The sequence below is a fragment of the Alternaria hordeiaustralica genome, assembly GCF_023758085.1.
Source record: "Alternaria hordeiaustralica strain BMP 2776 chromosome Unknown scaffold_5, whole genome shotgun sequence".
Classification (NCBI taxonomy): domain Eukaryota; kingdom Fungi; phylum Ascomycota; class Dothideomycetes; order Pleosporales; family Pleosporaceae; genus Alternaria; species Alternaria hordeiaustralica.
In genome coordinates, this window is record NW_026056777.1 from 797,313 (window position 1) to 818,077 (window position 20,765).

Below are 20,765 nucleotides of genomic sequence, written 5' to 3' on the forward strand. Positions count from 1 at the left end.
ACTGTCTGTATGATCGCTTAAAGGTGCCGTTTGTAGACGACGTAGACTCCCGTCGCAGTGGAACAAATGCAGCATCCCGTGTCAAAGTACACAAGAGCGTTCGCAAGGAAATCAAGTCCCAACACTCAAGCCCGGTGTTAGCGCAACAAAGCCTCCAAATCATATGATCCAATGCCCTTTGCAGGAAAGAAAGGACATGAAGCATGTCAGCGTCGAGATTCAAGTATGCGTATGCGCGCCCTCTTATGTGCGCCTGCAGTTAAGCAGCTCGCTCGCATCTGAGATGGAGTTGTGGAGTTGTAAGCTTTCTGACAGGCTGACAAAGGCTTGAGGCGTTATATGTGGCGTCCAGTGACAGCAGCCTGGCGAGTTGACATGGCCATGCCTTGACTATCTCCGACGATTTCATGTGTTTCTAGATAGAAGGCGTACTGTGAGCTTCAACTGATCGGTGTCTGGAAGCTCGAAGGCGTCCAGGCGGATGGAGCGGGAAGTCGACTGTCGCATCGTTAACGTAGGGAAATAAGTAACATGTATGCGTTCCATGTCCCAGAAAATGACAGACTATACGCAGGCTTGCGAGAAGGTAACGACTGTTTGTATAGGTCACGGGAATGTGGAGAGGCAGCACGTGGGCGGGTTGTGTTGTCTGACTGCCTCATCGTACCTGCCTGTTCGACGTTTGAGGATTGCCATCTCTTGGGTAGAAATTTGTCCATGTCGCCATCAACATGACTTCTGAACTACGTCGCTCAACACGGTTTGTGGTTCTAACCCAGATTAATTTGTCGCGCATGCGAACTTGTTACATTGTGCGATTGTGGGCAGTAGACAGACACCTGTGTCACAATGGCGGCCCAAAGCTTTGCGCTTCAACTGCAGATGCTTCAAGGACGTCCCTGGTATGGCCAGAGCGAAGATTGCGGAATCAGGCCGTTTTCACATGTCGCAGGACTCGAGCGTTGCGCGGCGTTCAACGCTGTGTTCTCTGGCCAAGGCGTTGGGCGCGCCAGGGGAACCGGCACCTGAGCAGATGGCGCCAGCAGGTAACTTGGGGAGGCATGTGTGTGCGAGTCTCTCACCGACTTTGAGGCTGCGCCTAACGACGGGCCTATTGGCAATGTCAGCAACGTTACAGGTGGTGTGCACGGCAGCCGAATTGGTAAGCTGTGGGGAAGCTAACGCCTGGTCCCACTTACCCTTAGCCGCGGAGGTAGCTTGCAGCCATCACAGTACCCCGGACATCTGGACTTTGCCATGTCCGGCAGCCCGCGATAGAGCTGTCGTCGCTATAGGAAGGTCCCTTATGGCTCTTTACGACTCGATATGACTCTTCTCGACTCTTTTACGCGTTCGGTGTAATTCCTTGGTGCTTATCGGCTTCTACACTAGGGCGAACGTGAGGCTATCTGGCATGCGCCAGCTACCACGGCCTGCCTGGTAGTGAAGAGAAGCATCAGGCAAGACACGGCGCGAAGACGGACGCAGTTAGCAACGTGCCCAATACTGGGTTGCACCGACGACACGACCGATACCTCCAATCTGGAAGCGGGAGGCGTACAGTACGGCACGTATCAGCGCGCCCTCGACCGGCCCTTTCGCCCTTGGAGCTGTTGTCACGAACCCATCGGATTATGACTCTGCGAACCTTAATGGAGGCGGTCAATATGTGAGCGTACGGTAGTGTGAAGCTGCAGAGCGGCAAAGCGCGACAAAAGCCGTGAGACGGATGCATGGCCTGCTCTGTGACACATGCGCATCGGTGCATCTGCTGCACAACCATGTCACCTTGAGTCAAGCGGAGACGAACCCTGTCAAACGATATGTCGTGACAATCTAGCTCTCTCTGTGAGACTGCTTGCTATATCCACACCAGCAGCCACGGTGACGGTTCGATAGAGTAGTTTGCGACCGCTCAGCGTGTGGCTCGTTGCACCCGTTCTTACATTGGGCCGGTTATCTGATCTGCAGCTATCTTATCTGATCCCAGCATCTCGGTTGCACATCGGCAGCAATAGCTAATTACATCATTTGTTAGTTCGGGCACGCGCGCGTGAACGTCAGTGCGGATCTGGAAAAGCTCTTGCGGCAAGTGGAAGCGCAAACCGAAGAAGCAGTTCCCTTCCTCGCAAACCACCCTATCCTGGACACAATCGCTGGAGGCCCCCTGCTGCCGTTTGTTTACTTCGGCGCAATCGAGCAGAAGGCGCGAATACACCCTCCGGTCCTTCCTTTAGTCCCAATGCGCCTCAACAGCCGTCAATAGCGAGTGCGAGTGCTGGAGGTTTGAACACCACCACAGGTCACAACAGGTCTCGTACAACTGCGGCAGACACCATGTTCGCCCACTGTAGAGGCCCGTTCTGGGGCAGAGACGACTTCTCGCGGTGCTTCGAGCAAGAGTAGGTGCTTCTTTTTGCTTTGCGCCACGACGCGATGTCTCAGATGCCACTGCAGCCATCCGATAGGCGATGCGCCACCACGAACGACCACTCAGCTAACACGTCGCAGCTATCTTCAAACACTATTCCCTCTCATCGTATGCGGAATATCCGTCGTTTATCTACTGGTCCAACTCTATTTCGCCGCCACCGCGTCCCGATACTACCACGCCTACAGTGTCCTCGAAGACCCCACCAATGTTTGGTCCTTCCGCAGTCCTCGCTACGATGGCGACGAACCCTACGAAGATGCCGAAGACGACCTTGATCGGAACGAAGATCTCGCGCTTCACGCCGTCAACACGGTCTCTACCATGGCCGTAGACAAGCCCCGCGGAGAGCTCACGGTCGTCATACTCGAGGAAGTCGCGGTACTGGCCCAGCTGGCACTCCACGTCGCTGTGCTGGTGACCAATGTTTGGGGCAGGCACGGCAAGCTTGCAGCAATTGCCAATGTTGTAGTCTGGGCCTACATTGCCACCCTGGCTTCGCTGCGATTGCTGTTCTCCAGCACCAGCAGATTCTCGTTTCCCAAGCTGTGGTACCACACTGCCTTCATTTACGGGTTCCAATGGGTCTTCAGCGTCCTCCTATTCCGGTCGGCCATCATCCACCCGCGATCGCCTCTTCACCGGAAGCTCATGATTGGCGATTTCGTCCTCGTCTCGCTACTATTCCTTATTTCTTTGTGCTCCAGGAAAGGCAACAAGGCGGTGGAGCTAGAGTATGAAGGCGACATCGCGCCAGCCCGGGAACCTATCGCCAGTGTTTTCTCGCTTGCCACTTTCAGCTGGGTGGATCCAATCGTCTGGACAGGATATAAGAAGACCTACGAGCTTACCGATGTCTGGAACTTGCCCTCCAAGGACAAGGCTGCAGCTGTCATCGCGAACTACCGTCAGGTCAAGAAGACATCCGGCTTAGCTTACCACCTTTTGAAGCATTTCAAGCGTGGTCTACTCATCCAAGCAGGCTGGGCTGCCATTTCTGGTTTCCTTACTTTCGCCCCGACACTACTTCTCAAGGTCATTCTGGAGTACGTCGAGAAGCCCGAGCAGACGCCCGCCAACGCCGCCTGGTTCTACGTCATCTTGCTGTTCGTTTCTGGCAGTCTATCTGCACTTGCTGACGGCCAAGCGCTATGGCTCGGTCGAAAAATCTGCATCCGCCTACGCGCTGTTATCATTGGAGAAATCTACGCGAAAGCGCTCAAGAGACGAGCAGCAGCTACCACCGAGAAGGCCTTGGGCGAAGAGAAGAAGAAGCAGGAGAATGATGAAGAACCCAAGGGACTGAAGCGCATCTTCACCTTTGGCAAGAAGAAGAAGGCGACTGGAGCCTCGAAAGAAGACGAAACATCGAAACCCGAATCCGACGCTCAGGTCACTACCGGTGCCATCATCAATCTGATGGCTGTCGACGCTTTCAAAGTCAGCGAGATCTGCGCTTATCTACACTTCCTCTGGGCGAACACCCCAGTCCAAGTTGTCGTGGCTGTCTTCTTGCTCTACCGCATCTTGGGTTACAGCTCGATTGCTGGTATTGGTATGATGGTGTTCTTGCTCCCGATCAATATGTATGTTGCGCGACAATTCTCTAAGATCCAGAAACTCATTCTCGCGGCCACTGATGCCCGCATCCACACGACCAACGAAGTCCTCACCAACATCCGAATTATCAAGTTCTTTGCTTGGGAGCAACGCTTCATTGGTCTGGTCAACGAAAAGCGGTACATTGAGCTCAAGCATTTGCGAAGGAGATACATTCTGTGGGCGGTAGCAGCTACGATATGGTCGGGCTCGCCAGTCTTAATCACGTTCTTGTCCTTCCTCGTGTACACGAACGTTGAACATAAGGCGCTCATTCCATCTGTCGCATTCACCGCCCTCTCGCTTTTCCAAATCCTGAGGATCCCGCTGGACCAGCTCGCAGATATGGTTGCACACGTCCAAGAATCCAAGGTTTCAGTTGATCGTATCGAGGAGTATCTGTCCGAGCCTGAGACGGACAAGTACTCGCAACTCGTGACCCAGAAGAAGGACGAAGATGGCCAAGCCATTATTGGATTCGAGAATGGTACATTCAGTTGGGGCGGAACAGACATGGCAGACCAGGCCTCGGCAGATGCCTTCAAGCTGATGGACCTCAATCTGACGTTCCGTGTCGGCAAGCTCAACGTTGTTGTTGGACCCACTGGCTCTGGAAAGACTTCATTGCTCATGGGCCTGCTTGGTGAAATGACAAAGCTCAAGGGTAGTGTTTACTTGCCTGGTGGACTAAGCCGAGAGGACCTGACTCCCGACCCCGACACTGGACTCACTGACAGTATAGCTTACTGCGCTCAGCAAGCTTGGCTTGTCAACGGTACAGTCAAGGACAATATCGTATTCGCAAGTCCTTTCGACCAGAAGCGCTACGACGAGGTTATCGAAGCCTGCTCTCTGAAGCGAGATCTGGAGATTCTGGATGCTGGCGACGAGACTATAGTGGGAGAGAAGGGTGTGACGCTCTCCGGAGGCCAGAAACAGCGTATCTCATTGGCCCGTGCGTTGTACAGCAAGGCTCGTCACGTTCTTCTTGACGATGTTCTGAGCGCTGTCGACGCCCATACTGCCAAATGGATCTTCCATTACGCACTTCACGGACGACTCATGGCCAACCGAACTTGCATCCTTGTCACACACAACGTCAGCCTCTGTTTGCCACACGCAGAGTTTGCTGTTGCACTTGAGAACGGCCGAGTGGTCGCACAAGGCACAGCAGACGAGGTAATCAACTCAGGAAAGCTTACCGAGGATCTTACTAAATCACGGCCCGCATCAAGAGGAGCGTCCAAGCCTCCTTCCCAACAGCCCTCGGATGCTGGTGAAGAGGCAAACGGCGATGCCAATCACGCCAACGGGTCTGCTAATGGCACCGCAAATGGCAAGCCGGACGCTAAGAAGAAGAAGCCAGCCAGCAACAGTCAGGACGAGAAGAAGGCGGAGGGAGGCGTTAAGCTGAGCATCATCACGATGTATCTTCGAGCTATGGGCCCCTGGTACTACTGGCTTGGTGCTACCATTGCTTTTGTAGCTGCACAAATCTCTTCGGTATCCACCAACCTCTGGATCCGCACATGGGCGAACGCGTACGCTGAAAAGGGCTATGCTGTGGCAAGCAGCCATCACCAATCTCCAGTAACGCATGCTCCGACAATAAGTGGCATGGGAACATGCATGAACAGTGGTACCTGCAGCTGGAACACTCCCTTCTTCACACAACCGGAGCAGCAGTCGTATGCCTACAACACCATGCAAACTACCTTCAGTAACCCGAACCCGGACGTCAACTCTGCATACTTCCTCAGCGTTTACGCCGTTCTTGGACTCATCTTCATGTTCATCACCTTCTTACGAGAGGGCTTCCTCTTTGGAGGGTCTCTCGCTGCATCCAAACGCATACACGAACGTCTCATTCAAAAGGTCACGCATGCCAAGTTCCGCTTCTTCGATCAGACCCCACTCGGTCAGCTCATGAACAGGTTCTCCAAGGACATTGAGTCAGTCGATCAAGAGGTAGCGCCAGTCGCCATTGGTGTTGTCCATTGCTTTGCTTCCATCATCACGATCGTCATCCTTATTTCCATCATTACTCCTGGTTTCCTGATCGCGGCCTTCTTCATCTCCATCCTCTACTTCCTCATCGGTCGCTTCTACATCAACTCGTCCCGCGACCTGAAGCGATTGGAATCCGTACATCGAAGCCCGCTGTATCAACAGTTTGGTGAGACACTATCCGGCATGACGACTATCAGAGCCTACGGTGACGAACGCCGCTTCATCCGCGAGAACTTGGCGAAGATTAACACTCAACATCGTCCATTCATCTATCTCTGGGCGGCTAACAGGTGGCTTGCGTTCCGAGTAGACGTTGTCGGTGCCATGGTTGCTTTCTTCTCCGGAGCTTTCGTTGTGCTCAGCGTTGGACACATTGATGCAGGTGCCGCAGGTCTCGCGCTTACCTATGCTGTTACCTTTACCGAGAACGTCTTGTGGTTCGTTCGTCTCTACTCCGCCAATGAACAGAACATGAACTCGGTCGAGCGTGTCAAAGAGTACCTCGATGTCGACCAGGAAGCCCCATCTGTCATTTCAGAGAACCGTCCACCATCCAACTGGCCGAGCAAGGGATCCGTAGAGTTCATCAACTACAGCACGCGATACAGGACTGACTTTGATCTTGTCCTGAAGGACTTGACCTTCAAGATCCTTCCAGGTGAGAAGGTCGGTGTCGTAGGCCGAACGGGTGCCGGCAAGAGTTCAATGGCACTTGCCTTGTTCCGGGCGCTGGAGGCTGAGAAGGGCAAGATCTTGATCGATGACATTGATGTTGGTACGATCGGCCTGCACGATCTGCGGGAGAACGTCGTCATGGTACCGCAAGGTAGGCACATTTTTTTCTCTTATCAGGGTGAAACAGATGCTAACACTACACAGATCCGACACTATTCACAGGCACTATCCGAAGCAATCTCGACCCCTTCTCTATCTTCACTGATGAAGAGATCTACACCGCCCTTCGCGAAGTCAACCTGATCTCTACTCTATCACGGCCCGCGTCCGGCTCTGTCACTCCTACTGGAGCGACCACCCCACCTCGCGCTGTCCAGATTCCCGTTCCGACAACAAACGCTGTGACAGCGGATGTCAACGGCAGCTACTCAGCCGCCACCACAAATCCCGGGTCCATTCTGGCGAACCGCGACTGGGATCGTGGCGAGACACAGGAAGACACTGTCGTGGTCATGCCTGATGGTCGTACTGCGGACCGCGACGATGTAGCGGCGCAGGCTGCTATGGAGGCCGACAACAAGAACCCATTCAAGAACCTCAACTCGCTGGTGTCGGAATCCGGGTCCAACCTGTCGCAAGGTCAACGACAACTTTTGTGCTTGGCGCGAGCGCTACTGAAAGCACCCAAGGTTCTGCTGATGGACGAAGCCACAGCGTCCATCGACTACGCCACCGATGCGAAGATCCAAGAAACCATTCGTCAGATCAAGAACACTACCATCACGATAGCGCATCGTCTCCAAACGATCATTGACTACGACAAGGTCCTTGTTCTGGACAAGGGTGAGGTTATCGAGTACGGCCATCCCTACGATCTTGTCCGAAAAGATGGTGGTTCCTTCCGATCCATGTGTGAAACCAGTGGCGAGCTAGAAACCTTGACTACTACAGCGAAGACTGCGTATGAGTCAAAACCTACATCAGCTGCTGCATAGAGATCGCAGCCCCGGCCATACGGTCGAAGGGTCTTGGGATGAGAAGGGAGAGTCAAATTTAGACGGAGTTGGAGAACAAAAAGCATGTGATCAAGACGGTTTTGCATGAGCGAGTCATTATTTCCTTCTGTTTCATTGTCGGCGTATACCAGACAGGGCCTATGGGTGGTTACCTGCTCTTAGTGTGCATATAATTATAATCGACACATTGACGTACCCACCTTGTAAAAGAAAAAAACTGAATAGGTCTACAGCCTACATCAACTCCAGGTCACCTATATTGTAGGTTTTTGTGTTGATGTAGGCTGCAGGCCTGTCAAGCTTTTTTGTAGTTAACGTGTACTACTAAACACCCTAGAGCCTACATCAAGATAAAAACATACAAAGTAAGCGGTCCAAGGTCAACGTAGGCTCCAGGATGTTCGGGGTTTCCCATTGTGTGAGGTCAAGTAACTTGGGTAAGCGGTGCTCGTCAGCATGTACATGTCAGCCAGGATCGGATCTTGGCGGATCTGACAAAACGCACCACCACGTCGACGACCACCGATCAGTAAACAGAAGCAAAGGGCTGAACGTGTGATATCGAGCCAGTCCTGTTACTGCGCTGTAGCAACAAAATTCTGATCGGTCAGCAAAAAGTGCAAATTACGCCGTTGGGCTTTGTGGCTTTCGCTGAAGTACCAATCACGTGGCTGTTCAGCCCGCCGCTTTCGGGTCTTACTTGCCTTGTCCGGCGTCTTATCAGCCTTTCGTCATGCAACTTGAGCTGGTGTATGAGTATTCGCTTGGAGGTGAATAATGGCTTTTGCTGACTGTAGTGTTGATTTGTCGTTGGGGAGGATGCGGGAAGGGGTGGCTTTCCAGTGCGTTGGCTCTATGGGAGGATGGGAGCAGAGCCGCTTGATGATTAGAATAGATGGTAAAGTGTGTAAGTATAAAGGGAGTGTTACACCGGAAATGTTCGAGTAGCTTTTTCGATAGTATCGACTTTTACAACATCCCGTACGCGTACCTGGACACAATGGAAACAATTAAAGAGATCGTCCGCGACGCGCCTTTTGGCCAGCTTGTTCGTTACGCAACACGTAACCGCTTCTTTAAGTATCCGGAAGAGTTACCTGGTTTCGAGATTCCATCTGCATACACCGACGTCGAGAAACTTCCCTCCCATACCGCAGGAGTTGAAGGGACTTCGACACGCAACTCAACCTCAACCACCCCGCTTCCATCGCACACCCTGCCATTCAGCCCCTCTCGCCTCGAAGCCGACCTAGCCCTCCACGCCACCCACTCACCCGTTCACTCCATCGCGCCCGTCAAAACCGCCGACGGCCTCATACTAGCAGAGTGGTACACCACGACCGACCCTGCGAACCCGCAGAACTGGTCGCAAGGCAAGAAGGGATGGACGGCGTTCTTGATCTGTCTGTATACGTTCATTGTGTACGCGGGTAGCTCCATCTATGTTAGTAGTACGTTGTTGGTCATGAGTGAGTTTGGGGTGGGGGCGTTTAAGGCGAGCTTGGGATTGGCGCTTTATGTGCTAGGTATGTTGCTGATCTGCATTGAGAGAGATGATGGGATGGATAGCTGACGGTGTGTAGGATATGGGATTGGGCCGCTGTTGTTTGCGCCTTTGAGCGAGGGTATGTGATAGTTTCTCCTGTCCTTCTTCATCGGATGCTCGTCCCGTGTGAGGAAGTTATCGCGGACGTAGGCCTTTCTGACAGCCCACCACAGTACCACAACTCGGCAGAAACATACCGTACATCACGACTTTCGCGCTTTTCACCATCCTCACTTTACCTACCGCACTGGTAGACAACCTGGGCGGGTTCCTTTTCCTCCGCTTCCTGCTCGGCTTCTTCGGAAGCCCTTGTCTAGCGAATGGCGGAGCCACAATGCAGGATCTATACTCTCTACTCCATATACCGTACGGCCTAGCTTTCTGGACAGCAGCCGCGTTCGCTGGACCAGCTCTAGGGCCTCTTCTATCTGGCTTCTCCGTCTATGCGGAAAACTGGCGATGGTACGTCTTTTCGCTTTGTTGATCCAGCCTTCCCATTTGCGCGATGCTGACTAGACCCGTGTTCAGGTCTCAGTGGGAACTCCTCTGGATGGCCGCTCCAGTATTCCTCCTCTTTTTCTTCTTTCTCCCAGAAACGCAGCCTACCACCATTCTTCTTTACCGATCTGCCCGTCTGCGTGCACTGACTGGCAATCCGAATATCCACACGCAAACCGAGATCGATCGCAAAGGCACCAAGTTCTCCGCAGAACTCCTCGATACTCTCATCAAACCTCTGGAGATCTGCGTCAAAGACCCTGCTCTCTTCTTCATCAACGTCTACTCCGCGCTGACCTACGGCATCTACTACTCCTTCTTCGAGGTCTTCCCTCTCGTGTATTTGGAGATATACGGGTTCAGCGTCGGCGAGATGACGATCGTATTTCTGTCGATCATCGTCGGGTGCGTCATTGCTATGACGATTTACTTCTCCTATCTGAGGTTCTACCTCATACCGGATATCCTGAAGAGAGGATTGAGACCTCAAGAGCATAGACTCGTGCCAGCGATTTTCGCGAGTTTTGGGGTACCGATTGGGTTGTTCATCTTTGGTAAGTCTGATCGCACGACTAGAACTGAGACTTCAAGCACTAACAGCGATTTTGCGTAGGCTGGACGGCTCGTGAATCTGTACATTGGATTGTTTCAACTATCGGTATCGTTATATATTCGACCAGCGTGTACATCATCTTCCAGGCTGTATTTTGTAAGTCATCGCCTATACGTTCACAGTACTTACTGTCCACATCGCTAACGTGTCTTCAGCATACGTGCCCATGTCTTACCCGCAATACGCCGCGTCCCTTTTCGCGGGCAATGACTTCTGTCGGTCTGCTTTCGCTTTCGGATCCGTACTCTTCTCCCGTCCCATGTATCTCAAACTGGGAATAGGAAAGGGTATTAGCCTTTTGGGTGGCTTGAGTGTCATGGGCATTGTGAGTTTGATGAGATCAAGCAAGTCCGTGAATGCGCGCTAACTCGAAGTAGATTGGAATGTATTTGATCTGGGTTTATGGCGCGAGGCTGCGAGCGAGGTCGAAGTTCGCTGTATGAGATGCGAGCGACGACGATGACGATGGAGGTGGTGTCATATGGAAGGCTGGGTGGCTGGCATCATCTTGCCTGCCTCCAGATGCAAGAGCTGCGTATTTGGTCTAGACGCAATTGGGAATGGACCCACCACGCCCGGACGACGGATGTGCGATGATCGTAGAGAATTCACATTTAAACTACTATTAAACAAACATACTCGAAGTGACTGTTGGAAATGACCATGACCGCTTACCTGTGAGAAGAAGAATGACGGTTCTATGGGCACCCTAGAACCAAAGAAAAAATACGGATATCGAGGAGAGCCCCGATACCCGCTGCCTTACCTGGTAGCGTCAAGGAGACCTGACGCTGTAGCATATTGGCTTACCTTCCCATATATGCTACATCGGAATGGCATCCGATGCGCAAAGGGTTTCTAGCAAGCATCGGGCAAAGCACCGAATACTGCTGTCTTCTGACTATGGAACTTCGATCAAACGACCGAAAGTTCCTCTCCGTGGCAATGCATATCGGGTTCACGCCCCGATAGCCTGGTCGTCCGTGTTTTCCACACTCAGTCGTCTTCCAACGCCGCCCGCTGGTCTGCCTCGCTGAGCTTGATGCCATCGAGGGTACCGGAAGTGGCGGCAGGCGTGGGTGCGGCCTGAGAAGCGGCGGGAGCAGCGGGGGCAGGTGTTGGCGAAGAGGCTTCAGCAGCTGCTTCAGATGCAGTGTGCCATACTTTTGCCTTCTTACGACCTTCTGCTGCCTTCTCGGCGGCAGGCACGTCATCCGTCTTGGCTTCGCTCACAAAGTCCCGGGCATACTGAGACGAATTGTCCGGCCGAGCAGGAGGTTCAACACAACCACCACGACGACTAAGACCACCACGACCATCAAGACCACCACGACCACCACGACGACTACCACGTGAGGCGAAGCCACCGGAGTGCCCATGGGAGTTGAGCTGCTCCAGTCTCAGCCTCTCTGCTGCAGCCTTGTCGGCGGTGGAGGTGTCTGGCAAGGCGCGGGGCTGATAGGTATCATACAGAAACCCTAAGTTGATTAGCCATGTAAAATACCAAACGATGTACCACTTACCAAGAAAATTGGCAGCACCATTGAGGGCAGCCATCTTCTCGCCGACCTTCCGTGACAAGATGGCTTCCTCCTCACCCGCCACCCTCCTCTCCTCGTTCTCCTTCAGGAGCTGCTTTCGCCGGCGAGCCCGCTCCTCTATCTCACGTTCCATCGCACGCCTCTCCTCCTCTAGCACGAGCTCTTGCTGCCTCCACTTCTCTTGATTGGCAGCAAGTAGCTTTTCCCCGTTCGCTAGAACAGCCGCCAGATCAGCCTGATACGCTGCGTCCGCAGCCTTCTTCTCCGCACGCATTTGCCGCTGCAAAAACGTTAGCAGAGCGCTTCATCAGCATAGACAATTCTTACCCTCTCCTCTTTCTCTCGATCTGCGCGCACCTTCTCTTCCTCTGCGCGCACTCGCGCAACCTCATCCGCAACCTCCGCCTTGCGCACACGCTCCATTTCCGCCCTCTGCATCTCCGCCATCTTCTCCTGCATCTCCGCCATCTTCTCCTGCAGCTCCTTCAGTTGCCTCGCCTGCTTTTTCTCATCGTGTTTGCGCCCCATTGTGTGATGGGATGCGATGTGTTGTTGTTGTTGAGAAAACTTTGCAACGCGAGCTCCAAACCGACATATCTGTAGTGGTAGAACGCACAGACTCCCGAGGTCACAACAAGACTCACGTGACTATCAACTGCATTATCACCGTTCACCGTCAGACGATCAAGAACAAGGGAATTTAAAGAATGAGGCTTTGTAAAGGCTTTGTCTGGCCTGGCAAGTCCCAAAAGGAGGTTTGCTAAACTCTTGACTACTATGCACTTCCTGATGCCGAACTGGCATCCACACGATGCATTAGCGAAGACTGATCTACTGTGGAATCCCATTGCAGACCGCGATACTGCGGATATAGGACGATGTCATACAAGTGTGCCATGGCGTCCGTGTGAGTGTACTTCGTAAACTCTGCTACAAGTTTTACGTTGGAGCTGGCGAAGAGCTTCACCTCCGCCCCGTCGGGTGGGCAGTCACGCTTCTGGTGGTCGAAGGCGTGGTCGGAGGGTGAGTAACTACCTGCCGAGCCTGCGGCGCCGCCTGGTTACTGTTCTGATGTGGGAAGTTGCGTGGGCGGTTCCATTGGCCCTTGTGATGCTGCTGCGAGGGTGGGGGTAAGGGAGGCGACAGGTCAAGAAGAGAAGGACTTCAGGCTTTGGGACGGGTTTGGGCAATGCGCATTCTTGAGAGGCTTCGCTGTCCATTCGACCTAAAGTAACACACCTACAAAAACTGTAACATGATGAATTACTAGAATTCTGGTACAACGCCAGTTCCTCAGTATGTACGTATCGTCACTTCGACCAGAACACAATAAGATCATCAATGTCATCATCGTCAAGCTCGCTCGACTTCTCTTTGAACGTTGGCCCATAACCTTCACGCTTACTCCGAAGCCGGGAGTAAACCTGATAACAGTTCGCCAACTCAATTTCTGCCTCTTCTTTCTTCCCCAATCCACTCAACGCTTTGTACCGCATCCAGCACGCTCGGGTCTTCTCGGGCATATACGTATGAGAATTGGAGAATGCCTCAAGAGCATGATTGAGGAGAGCAAGTGCCATGTCGTAGTTCCCCAGATTTATATGGTGCTCTGCGACTTTGACGAAGACGTCGGCGGTACGGTGATGTCGGTTGCCAAGAGTTGACTTGTAGTGCATAAGTGCACGGCGGTGGTAGTCTAGACTGGATTTCATATTTCCCAAGGCGTGAAGGAAGCGGCCGGTGATGAAAGATACCCGATCTTCTTTACCGAACTCATTTTCGCGGTCTCGCAGCCCCTTTTTGAGGGTCCTAGAAGCTAGCTCGTTGTTTCCTTGTAGCCAATACGCCAGACCCAGATTAGCGAGCTGCAATAATGGTTAGCGTTCGTGACATACACAACGGACAATGTTACTCACGGGTAGCGAGATCATGGTCTCACTGAACTTGCGGTACTTGCGCATTTCTTCGATGGACTTTAAGAAGCATTCTTCTCCTCTCTTCCAGTCCCGGTTGAGCATGTGCGCGTTTCCCAACTCGTTCCAAGAGATGGCGAGACGCATGTCCTCGGTGTCACTCTTCAAGCTTTCTTTTACCATTTCTTCATTGAACATCGTATGATACTGCAATGCATCAGTTGGCTCGTTGATCTCAAGAGCTATGCATCCCCTGTTGTGTGCAATCTCGGTAAGCGAATAGTTTAGCATCGAGAGAGTTACCGTGCTGCCATGCGCGAGTTCGGGGCGCTCCAGCAAACGGAGCTTGAGAGACTCGCATATCGACTGGGCCATGTTGTTGGAGTAGATCGCATCCGGCGACTGGCCACGTTCGTGTTGATACCAACCACTATCTATGAGGAGCTTCGCAAACTCGTAGTCGTCAAATGAGTCTGGGAATGGCGTAATCAACGGAAATACAGTCTTGAGGCGCTGTATGTGGGGAAACAACTCCTCGCAATTCTCCCAGCGAGCGATGCCATGTCTCCAGGTGAGCTCCTGAAAAGTCCACCTATCGTTGATCAATTCCACACATGCAAGGAAGTATTTCCTCATCTCAGGCTGACGCAATCTGGCTCGTGCTACATCTTGTACCAGCCTGTGTACTGATAGCTTTCTTTTCTCCTTGTTGCTGGTGAGGAGCGATCGCGCCAAGAGTTCGGTGCGCGCAGCAACGTAGTCATTTTTGACAGATTGAACTAACTCAGAGTCGTCATCCTTTATTGGAGAAGTGAAGATAGATTCTGGGATTGCGTCAGGGTCCAGCATAGAAATGATGTTGATAAGCGCTACGCCTTTTCCAAGGCGGTCAAAGGCCCAAACAGAAGCCACGTTGGACTGATAGTTGCTTGTCGAGCGCGATTTATCGGGAGTTTGCCAGTCAAAGAAGGCCTGTGACCCTTCATGATCCTCGAAAGAATAGAGGAAGTCCGCAAATGACATATTCTTGGATGCAACGATAGAGCCCATTTGACTGAGGGCTAGAGGTAGACCGCCCAAACGATTGGCAATGGTTGTTGCTGCTGTCATCTCATAACCGGCAATGGGTTCTTTGCCGGTCACGTGGAATAAGTACTGCGTAGCCTCGGGTACGCTGAATGGTTTCAGCTCCAGAGATGCAGACCATGAGTACGGGTTGCGACTAGTGATGAGAACAGAGCCCGGGCCGTTATATGGCCAGAAGCCATTCAACACTTCGCCATCCTCCACGCCATCGAAGACCAGAAGCCAGGAAGCTTTTCCTTGCGTTTTCCCGCTTTCGCGTGATCTATCTTTCTCCGGATTGACCAGCCACCCTTTCAACACATCCCTTGTGTAGTTCAAGTCCATCGCATCTCGAGAATCAGCTGCCACCAGACCCAAGCCAATGGCCAAGTCTTTGTAGTCCTGCGCTATCTTCCCTGCATCTTCTGCATGAACCCATAAGATCGCATCAAACTTGGTTCTGTGCTTGGCCACAAATTCTGCTGCGATTTGGGTTTTCCCCATACCACCAGGTCCGTAAATTGCGTAACATCTCGGCCAGCTTACAGGCTTGTTGTCCACAGCTTCGTCTTCAGCAACGCCGCATATGGCTTTTTGCATCGCATTGAGCGCATAATCCCGGCCGTAGAAGTTCCTATCCGGGGATACAGGCACCTGGTAGGCAGGGAGCATTGGTCCGGAAAATGCGTTCGACGTGAAGTCTTCAAGGAAAAGCCGCTGTAAGAGAGGCTGTAGGGTCTCATCGCGATCATGCCCGAAGTATGGTTGCCGTTCAATGAAGCTCCAATCTTCTTCGTACGAAGAGTCAAGAAGTGGTGTTATCTCACCACTCCTGGTCGGCATCTCAGGTGTAATGGTACTGTCAACGTCTTCAGGAAACGCCAGACTTGACGCCCCATTAGATTCTAGGGCTCTGGAGCCGTTCTCGCTCTGCGCAGTGACGTCTTCGGCTCTTCCCGTTTGCGATGGGCCATCTGAATGTTCTTCGGCCTCATCTTGCCATGGCAAAGCCTTGGCGGCGAGTGACTCTAGATGAGCTGCGAGGTGTTTGATGATACGATCCGATAACGTTCTGTCTCTCTGCGCTTGACTCAAACCAGCCGAATGACTTATTCCGTTATCGTTTGGTACATACGAACACAGAGGGCACTGCGGGAAGATGATGGCCGTTGAAACTTTGCTCTTTTTCGCTAACACAGGTAATTGTGACTCGGTGAATGATTTGGAGTGCTGACTTCGCATGTGTTTACAGTATTCCTCTTCGCTTTCGAACCGCGATGCCGAATGGGTCTTGGACGTGCACCTCCAGCGGGTATTATGCTCTTGCAGATGGGCTATCCAGGTAGCTTTGTTTTCGAAGAGCTTTTTGCCGTCCGGGCATCCTTCGAAGAGACAGGTGTAGGGCTCAAGATCTTCCAGGACATGTCGTCTGTAGTTGAGTCAGCTATCCAGACTTGACCAGTCGCAAATATTGCAGAGCACATGATAGACGTATTCGCCAAGGTTGACTAATGAAGCGTGCTTTCACATACCTCCAGTGAGAAGCTTTCGATTCCTTGATTGGTAGTATGAGGCAACAGTATGGACATTCAAACTCCTTGCTGCCAGCAGCTGGTTTGGGAGGGCGTGGCAGCTCTATTGGTGCACTCGATGAAGGTGTGGCAGTGAAAGCGGTAGACTGGTTTGATTTTGCGTCCTCCAGTGCCCGATCAAGTGGCAGATTATGCTTTCGGAGTGCGGATGCAGAAGTCTGTGATAGATCGGAGGCTTTTGATCGATGAAGCTCTAGAAGCAGAGTAGGTGACAGTGACGGCTCATCTGCTAACCTAGAGGCGCGTACTGTTGTGTCCGTCTCTCGATTTTTGGCGTCATATACCAAGTCATCCCGTGCGTCTTCCTTCGATGGATGCACCGCAGACAATTTCTTCTGGTGGTGTCGACGGAATAGAAACCGTTGGCGACGAATGACAATGCCATGCGATAATTTGTTGCGCAGAAACTCGGGCGCATGCGGGAAGCAGTGATTCACTATCTGGAGCGCAAAAGTTGCGAACGTATCGTTGAGTACGTTATTTTCCTCATCTCTCATCACGAACTGTTCGGCCTTTTCGTTCTGAGATGATCTTGACGGCTGGCGAATCAGAAGGGAAAGCCGGTATAGTCGATCGATCGCTTTCTCTATACCTGGTAACCTGCTCTCAGGTAATGAATCCTCTGCTGAAGTCGCGATGACCAGCTCATCTTGAACCGAATCCGTCTCCGTTCCTTGGAATGATGATGATATCGCAGAAGAGGTCGTATCATCGAAGCTTGTATCTCTAATGGATCCATCGTCACCAGTAACACTGTCGATACGATAGAGCGCATCAGATGATCCTTCTGGTCTTAAGCTTGCGATAGCTAAACGAAAAACAGTTAGCCAATGTGTTATAAATCAACTTCTCAATCGCGTTGCATGTCGCTCGGGTTTTCTTTCGTCTCTGCCTACGCTATCTGATGTCGCGAGAAGGTAAGGGTATTGACACTTGCCTCGTCTTGTGAAGTCTGCCAGAGTGACAAGGAATCCCAGCATAAACTTCTGCGTTTGGTCGTTACCACGAAGTCTGTAATCGAGCGAGGCGTGACCCTGAGCAAAAGCTCCGATGTTTGCCGCCCATATCTTGAACCTGGCGTACTGCTCTTCAATCCAATTGACATTATAAGTATCATTGGACTTGTCGCATGCGAGACCTAACTCTTCACTAATCTCAATGAGCAACTCAAACTGGCCTTTGCATCCTTGAGCGGCTGCGCGAAGCTCATAAGACATGCTAAAGGGTAGGCTGGTCCCATCAACTGACTGAATACGGCGGGAGAGAAGTCAAGATCAAAGGCTACAGCAGAGCCTCGTCCGGTGAGAAATCTAGGCTGATTGCCTGGGATAAAGGTTAGAAATATTACAGACGCTGTTTATCGGTCAGTAATGGTGTACGGTATGGAACATGTATTGGCCGTCGTGAAACATACATCGGCGGGGTAGAACGCCCGTCAGCCCAATGACGCCCTCTTTCTTTCCAGCTCACCGGATCTGTCGTAGGCTGTGCTGCGTTTGCCTTGGCCTTCCTTAGATAATAGCCTGTCGTCCACATGGAGAAGGCATGCGCCTATCTTTCGCAACAAGATGTCTGGTGCTGAGCTTGCTCTGGCTATTGTGCCACTTGTCATAGTGTTGATTGAACATCACCAGACCGTCTTTCGCAGAGGCAAGGCACTGACCTTCTCCAAAATCAGTAATAACCAACAACTGGACTTTTACCAAGAGCTGCATGATGAGATACTTCTACTTAAGTTGACCTTAGAGAAAGTACACGCTACCTCCACGAACGTGTTGTCCAGCGAAGCATTACCGGACAAGTCTCAAGCTGAAGCAATCGAAATTGCGCTCGGCAAAAATGCAGACAACTTCAATCAGATTCTGGACCGGGTGTTGAAAAGCATAAACGACCTAGTGCGAGAGAGATCAAGCGTGCTGACGGACGATGATACGGTAAATACTCCATCGCCGGGACCTCGAAGATGGCACTACCTAGACTGACCTTTCCAGGACAGCCAACATGCTATGCTGCACCGGCTTCGCGACTTCGCGAACACGATCGAGAAGAAAGGAGCGAAGAAATCGGCTCGCGAAAAGTTTCGGTTCGCGCGCAATGAGCAGACTCGGAATGTGGCGATGAAACGCATACGCGATGGAGTACGCCATTTGGAGCGTATATTGGGCTCTTCGACGGAAATCTTCGAGCACCAGCGTCGCGTTGCTCGGAGAAGAACACCAGCCGATAGAATGAAGAAACTCCCCGAAGAACTGTTCAGGAAGTTAGCGAGCAAATGGTCCTGCTCTTGTCGCACACGACACCTAGCGAGATTGTGCCTGTGGAATTGCTGTTGTACGTACGATAAGCGCGGTGATTCGAGCGACAGTCTCGACATTATCGTATCTGTGCCTATCGAAGATCAAAGATCATCTCAATGGCAGAAAAGCAGTATTCGCGTCAACCAGAGGTTAGTCGCAGAATCATACCTAGTGTGTTGCTGAGCTTTGCTAAAACTCAGTGATTAGCCAAGAAGATCGAGCAAAAAAGGGGAATCATAGCGAACCTCAGGTTCGATTTGCAGGCGGCCAAGCACCGTCCACTCCGTCTTCAACAAGCACTCCCTCATCGGCACCGCCGGGTCGCAATATTGAATCCGAGTCGCTATGTGATCTGCTACAGAAAGCAAGGACTTCGAATACAAGCCTTCAAATCTTGTTTGAGAATGACATGCTATGGCAGCAGAGAGCTAAGCGATCAGACTCACAAATCCGCCACCAGTTAGATGCATCTTTGGTAAGTCTGCTGGGAGATGCAAAATGCTGGAAAGAACGCAGCAAGCCTCGCGACAGATCGATATTGGCTGTAGTCCTTGCGCATGCAGTCATGCACTGTTCTGAAGGTCCGTGGCTTCCCGCAGACTTCGGCAAGAAACAGATTTTCTTCTTCCGGGAAGAAGGCGTTCAACATCCAGACGTTCGCCGACCGCTCTTTGCGCTGGACTTTACACATCTACCGACAACGGTTGACGACGATGATAATCTGTTCTCGGTCCACTCGAATCCCACCATCCTGTCTCTGGGCATCCTGCTACTCGAGATCAACGACGGGATCAAGATAGAGGACCATTGGGCTCCAGGAGACCTCATGGATGGCTCGATACCGAATGAAAGTACAAACTTGACGACAGCACTTCGTCTACTGGAGAAACTCGACGATGAGCTGTGGATAGGATCACAGGACGCGGTAAGGGCGTGTCTCGAGTGGGATGAAGTGAATGACGGAAGGGAGGATGAGGACTTCGTGAAGCGAGTATATGAGCTCATCGTTGAACCACTAGAGGATGTGTTGCGGCAAGCCTGGGGTGTCACACCAGAGCAGCTAGGATTCGATAGGATACACAAGCGTCAACAGGCTGGTTCGGGGGGCACATAATGTAACGGGAACGCGTGCAGAACGCGTGCAGGAAGTCTGCGATGTGACCCAGTTTTGATGCGCAGGTGACGTGATGCACGCGTTTTGATTGGATCCAAGCCGATGCCCCCTGATCCCCCTCAACAACCCGTGCTGCCCAGCCTTCTTCGACGCACAGGGCAACTAAACTGCGAGGACGGATTTTGCAGTCCAACAAACATACGGCTTGCCTCTCGCTGCCTTTCATACTCATCGTAGTTACATGAGAAACTGTTACGTATGCCGTGTCCTATATTGTACGGCACCTGCAAGTCTGCGCTTTGCGCATATCGGGAACGTTTCGTTGCAACCAACTTACTGACCCACAATAGTCCTCGCTAGCAGTGCTCATCGGAGACTCCCACGATGACGGCTTCCGCTACTAGCCCTACCGCCGATTTCCAAGCGGCTGTTCTGTCTCCGGGCGCGATCGTTCCTACGGGACCCAAAAGACAACCGTGGCGCGAGGTCTGGCCTGCGCCTCGAGAGCCTCAACAACAAGCCCAAATCTATGGCTTTGCGAAAGGCGAGGTAATGGTGTTCGATGGCAATGCGGGCAATTTCTTCGCTAGAGATGGCTGGACCGTCGAACAAGAGAGCGATACACAAGGCAAGGTTACTGCAAGGGGCGCAGAACAGAGCATAGGACAGCCGTCTAAGCGCTGCGGCACAGTTCCATAAGTACGCTATGTGCGCTTTGCCGAGGGGACATGGAACGTAGCGTTCAAATACATATAGACTATACTTGCCTGTGGTTCAACGTGTCGAAACGTCAGATGGCTCGTCGAAGCCTCCGTAATACACCAACGCCCTTGCCTCAATACTCTCCCGTGGCTC

At 52.1% G+C, this 20,765-nt stretch overlaps 5 protein-coding genes across 5 annotated transcripts; 3 read left to right on the forward strand and 2 right to left on the reverse strand.

The window, feature by feature from the left end:
* Positions 1-2,337: 2,337 nt before the first annotated feature.
* J4E84_003594 (uncharacterized protein) lies at positions 2,338-7,710 on the forward strand (the record flags this gene model as incomplete). Its single annotated transcript, XM_049386206.1, has 3 exons — positions 2,338-2,402; positions 2,512-6,866; positions 6,920-7,710. 3 exons carry the CDS (start codon positions 2,338-2,340, stop codon positions 7,708-7,710), a joined length of 5,211 nt encoding a protein of 1,736 aa, XP_049246055.1.
* Positions 7,711-8,731: 1,021 nt separating this feature from the next.
* On the forward strand, positions 8,732-10,765 carry J4E84_003595 (uncharacterized protein; the record flags this gene model as incomplete). The annotated part of the gene is made up of 7 exons (XM_049386207.1): positions 8,732-9,182; positions 9,315-9,356; positions 9,451-9,739; positions 9,806-10,329; positions 10,389-10,484; positions 10,544-10,713; positions 10,763-10,765. 7 exons carry the CDS (start codon positions 8,732-8,734, stop codon positions 10,763-10,765), a joined length of 1,575 nt encoding a protein of 524 aa, XP_049246056.1.
* A 619-nt stretch (positions 10,766-11,384) lies between these two features.
* Positions 11,385-12,457, reverse strand: J4E84_003596 (uncharacterized protein; the record flags this gene model as incomplete). Its single annotated transcript, XM_049386208.1, has 2 exons — positions 11,385-12,209; positions 12,257-12,457. 2 exons carry the CDS (start codon positions 12,455-12,457, stop codon positions 11,385-11,387), a joined length of 1,026 nt encoding a protein of 341 aa, XP_049246057.1.
* Positions 12,458-13,239: 782 nt separating this feature from the next.
* J4E84_003597 (uncharacterized protein) lies at positions 13,240-15,579 on the reverse strand (the record flags this gene model as incomplete). Its single annotated transcript, XM_049386209.1, has 2 exons — positions 13,240-13,794; positions 13,846-15,579. 2 exons carry the CDS (start codon positions 15,577-15,579, stop codon positions 13,240-13,242), a joined length of 2,289 nt encoding a protein of 762 aa, XP_049246058.1.
* A 3,782-nt stretch (positions 15,580-19,361) lies between these two features.
* J4E84_003598 (uncharacterized protein) lies at positions 19,362-19,910 on the forward strand (the record flags this gene model as incomplete). The annotated part of the gene is made up of 1 exon (XM_049386210.1): positions 19,362-19,910. One exon carries the CDS (start codon positions 19,362-19,364, stop codon positions 19,908-19,910), a length of 549 nt encoding a protein of 182 aa, XP_049246059.1.
* Positions 19,911-20,765: the final 855 nt, after the last annotated feature.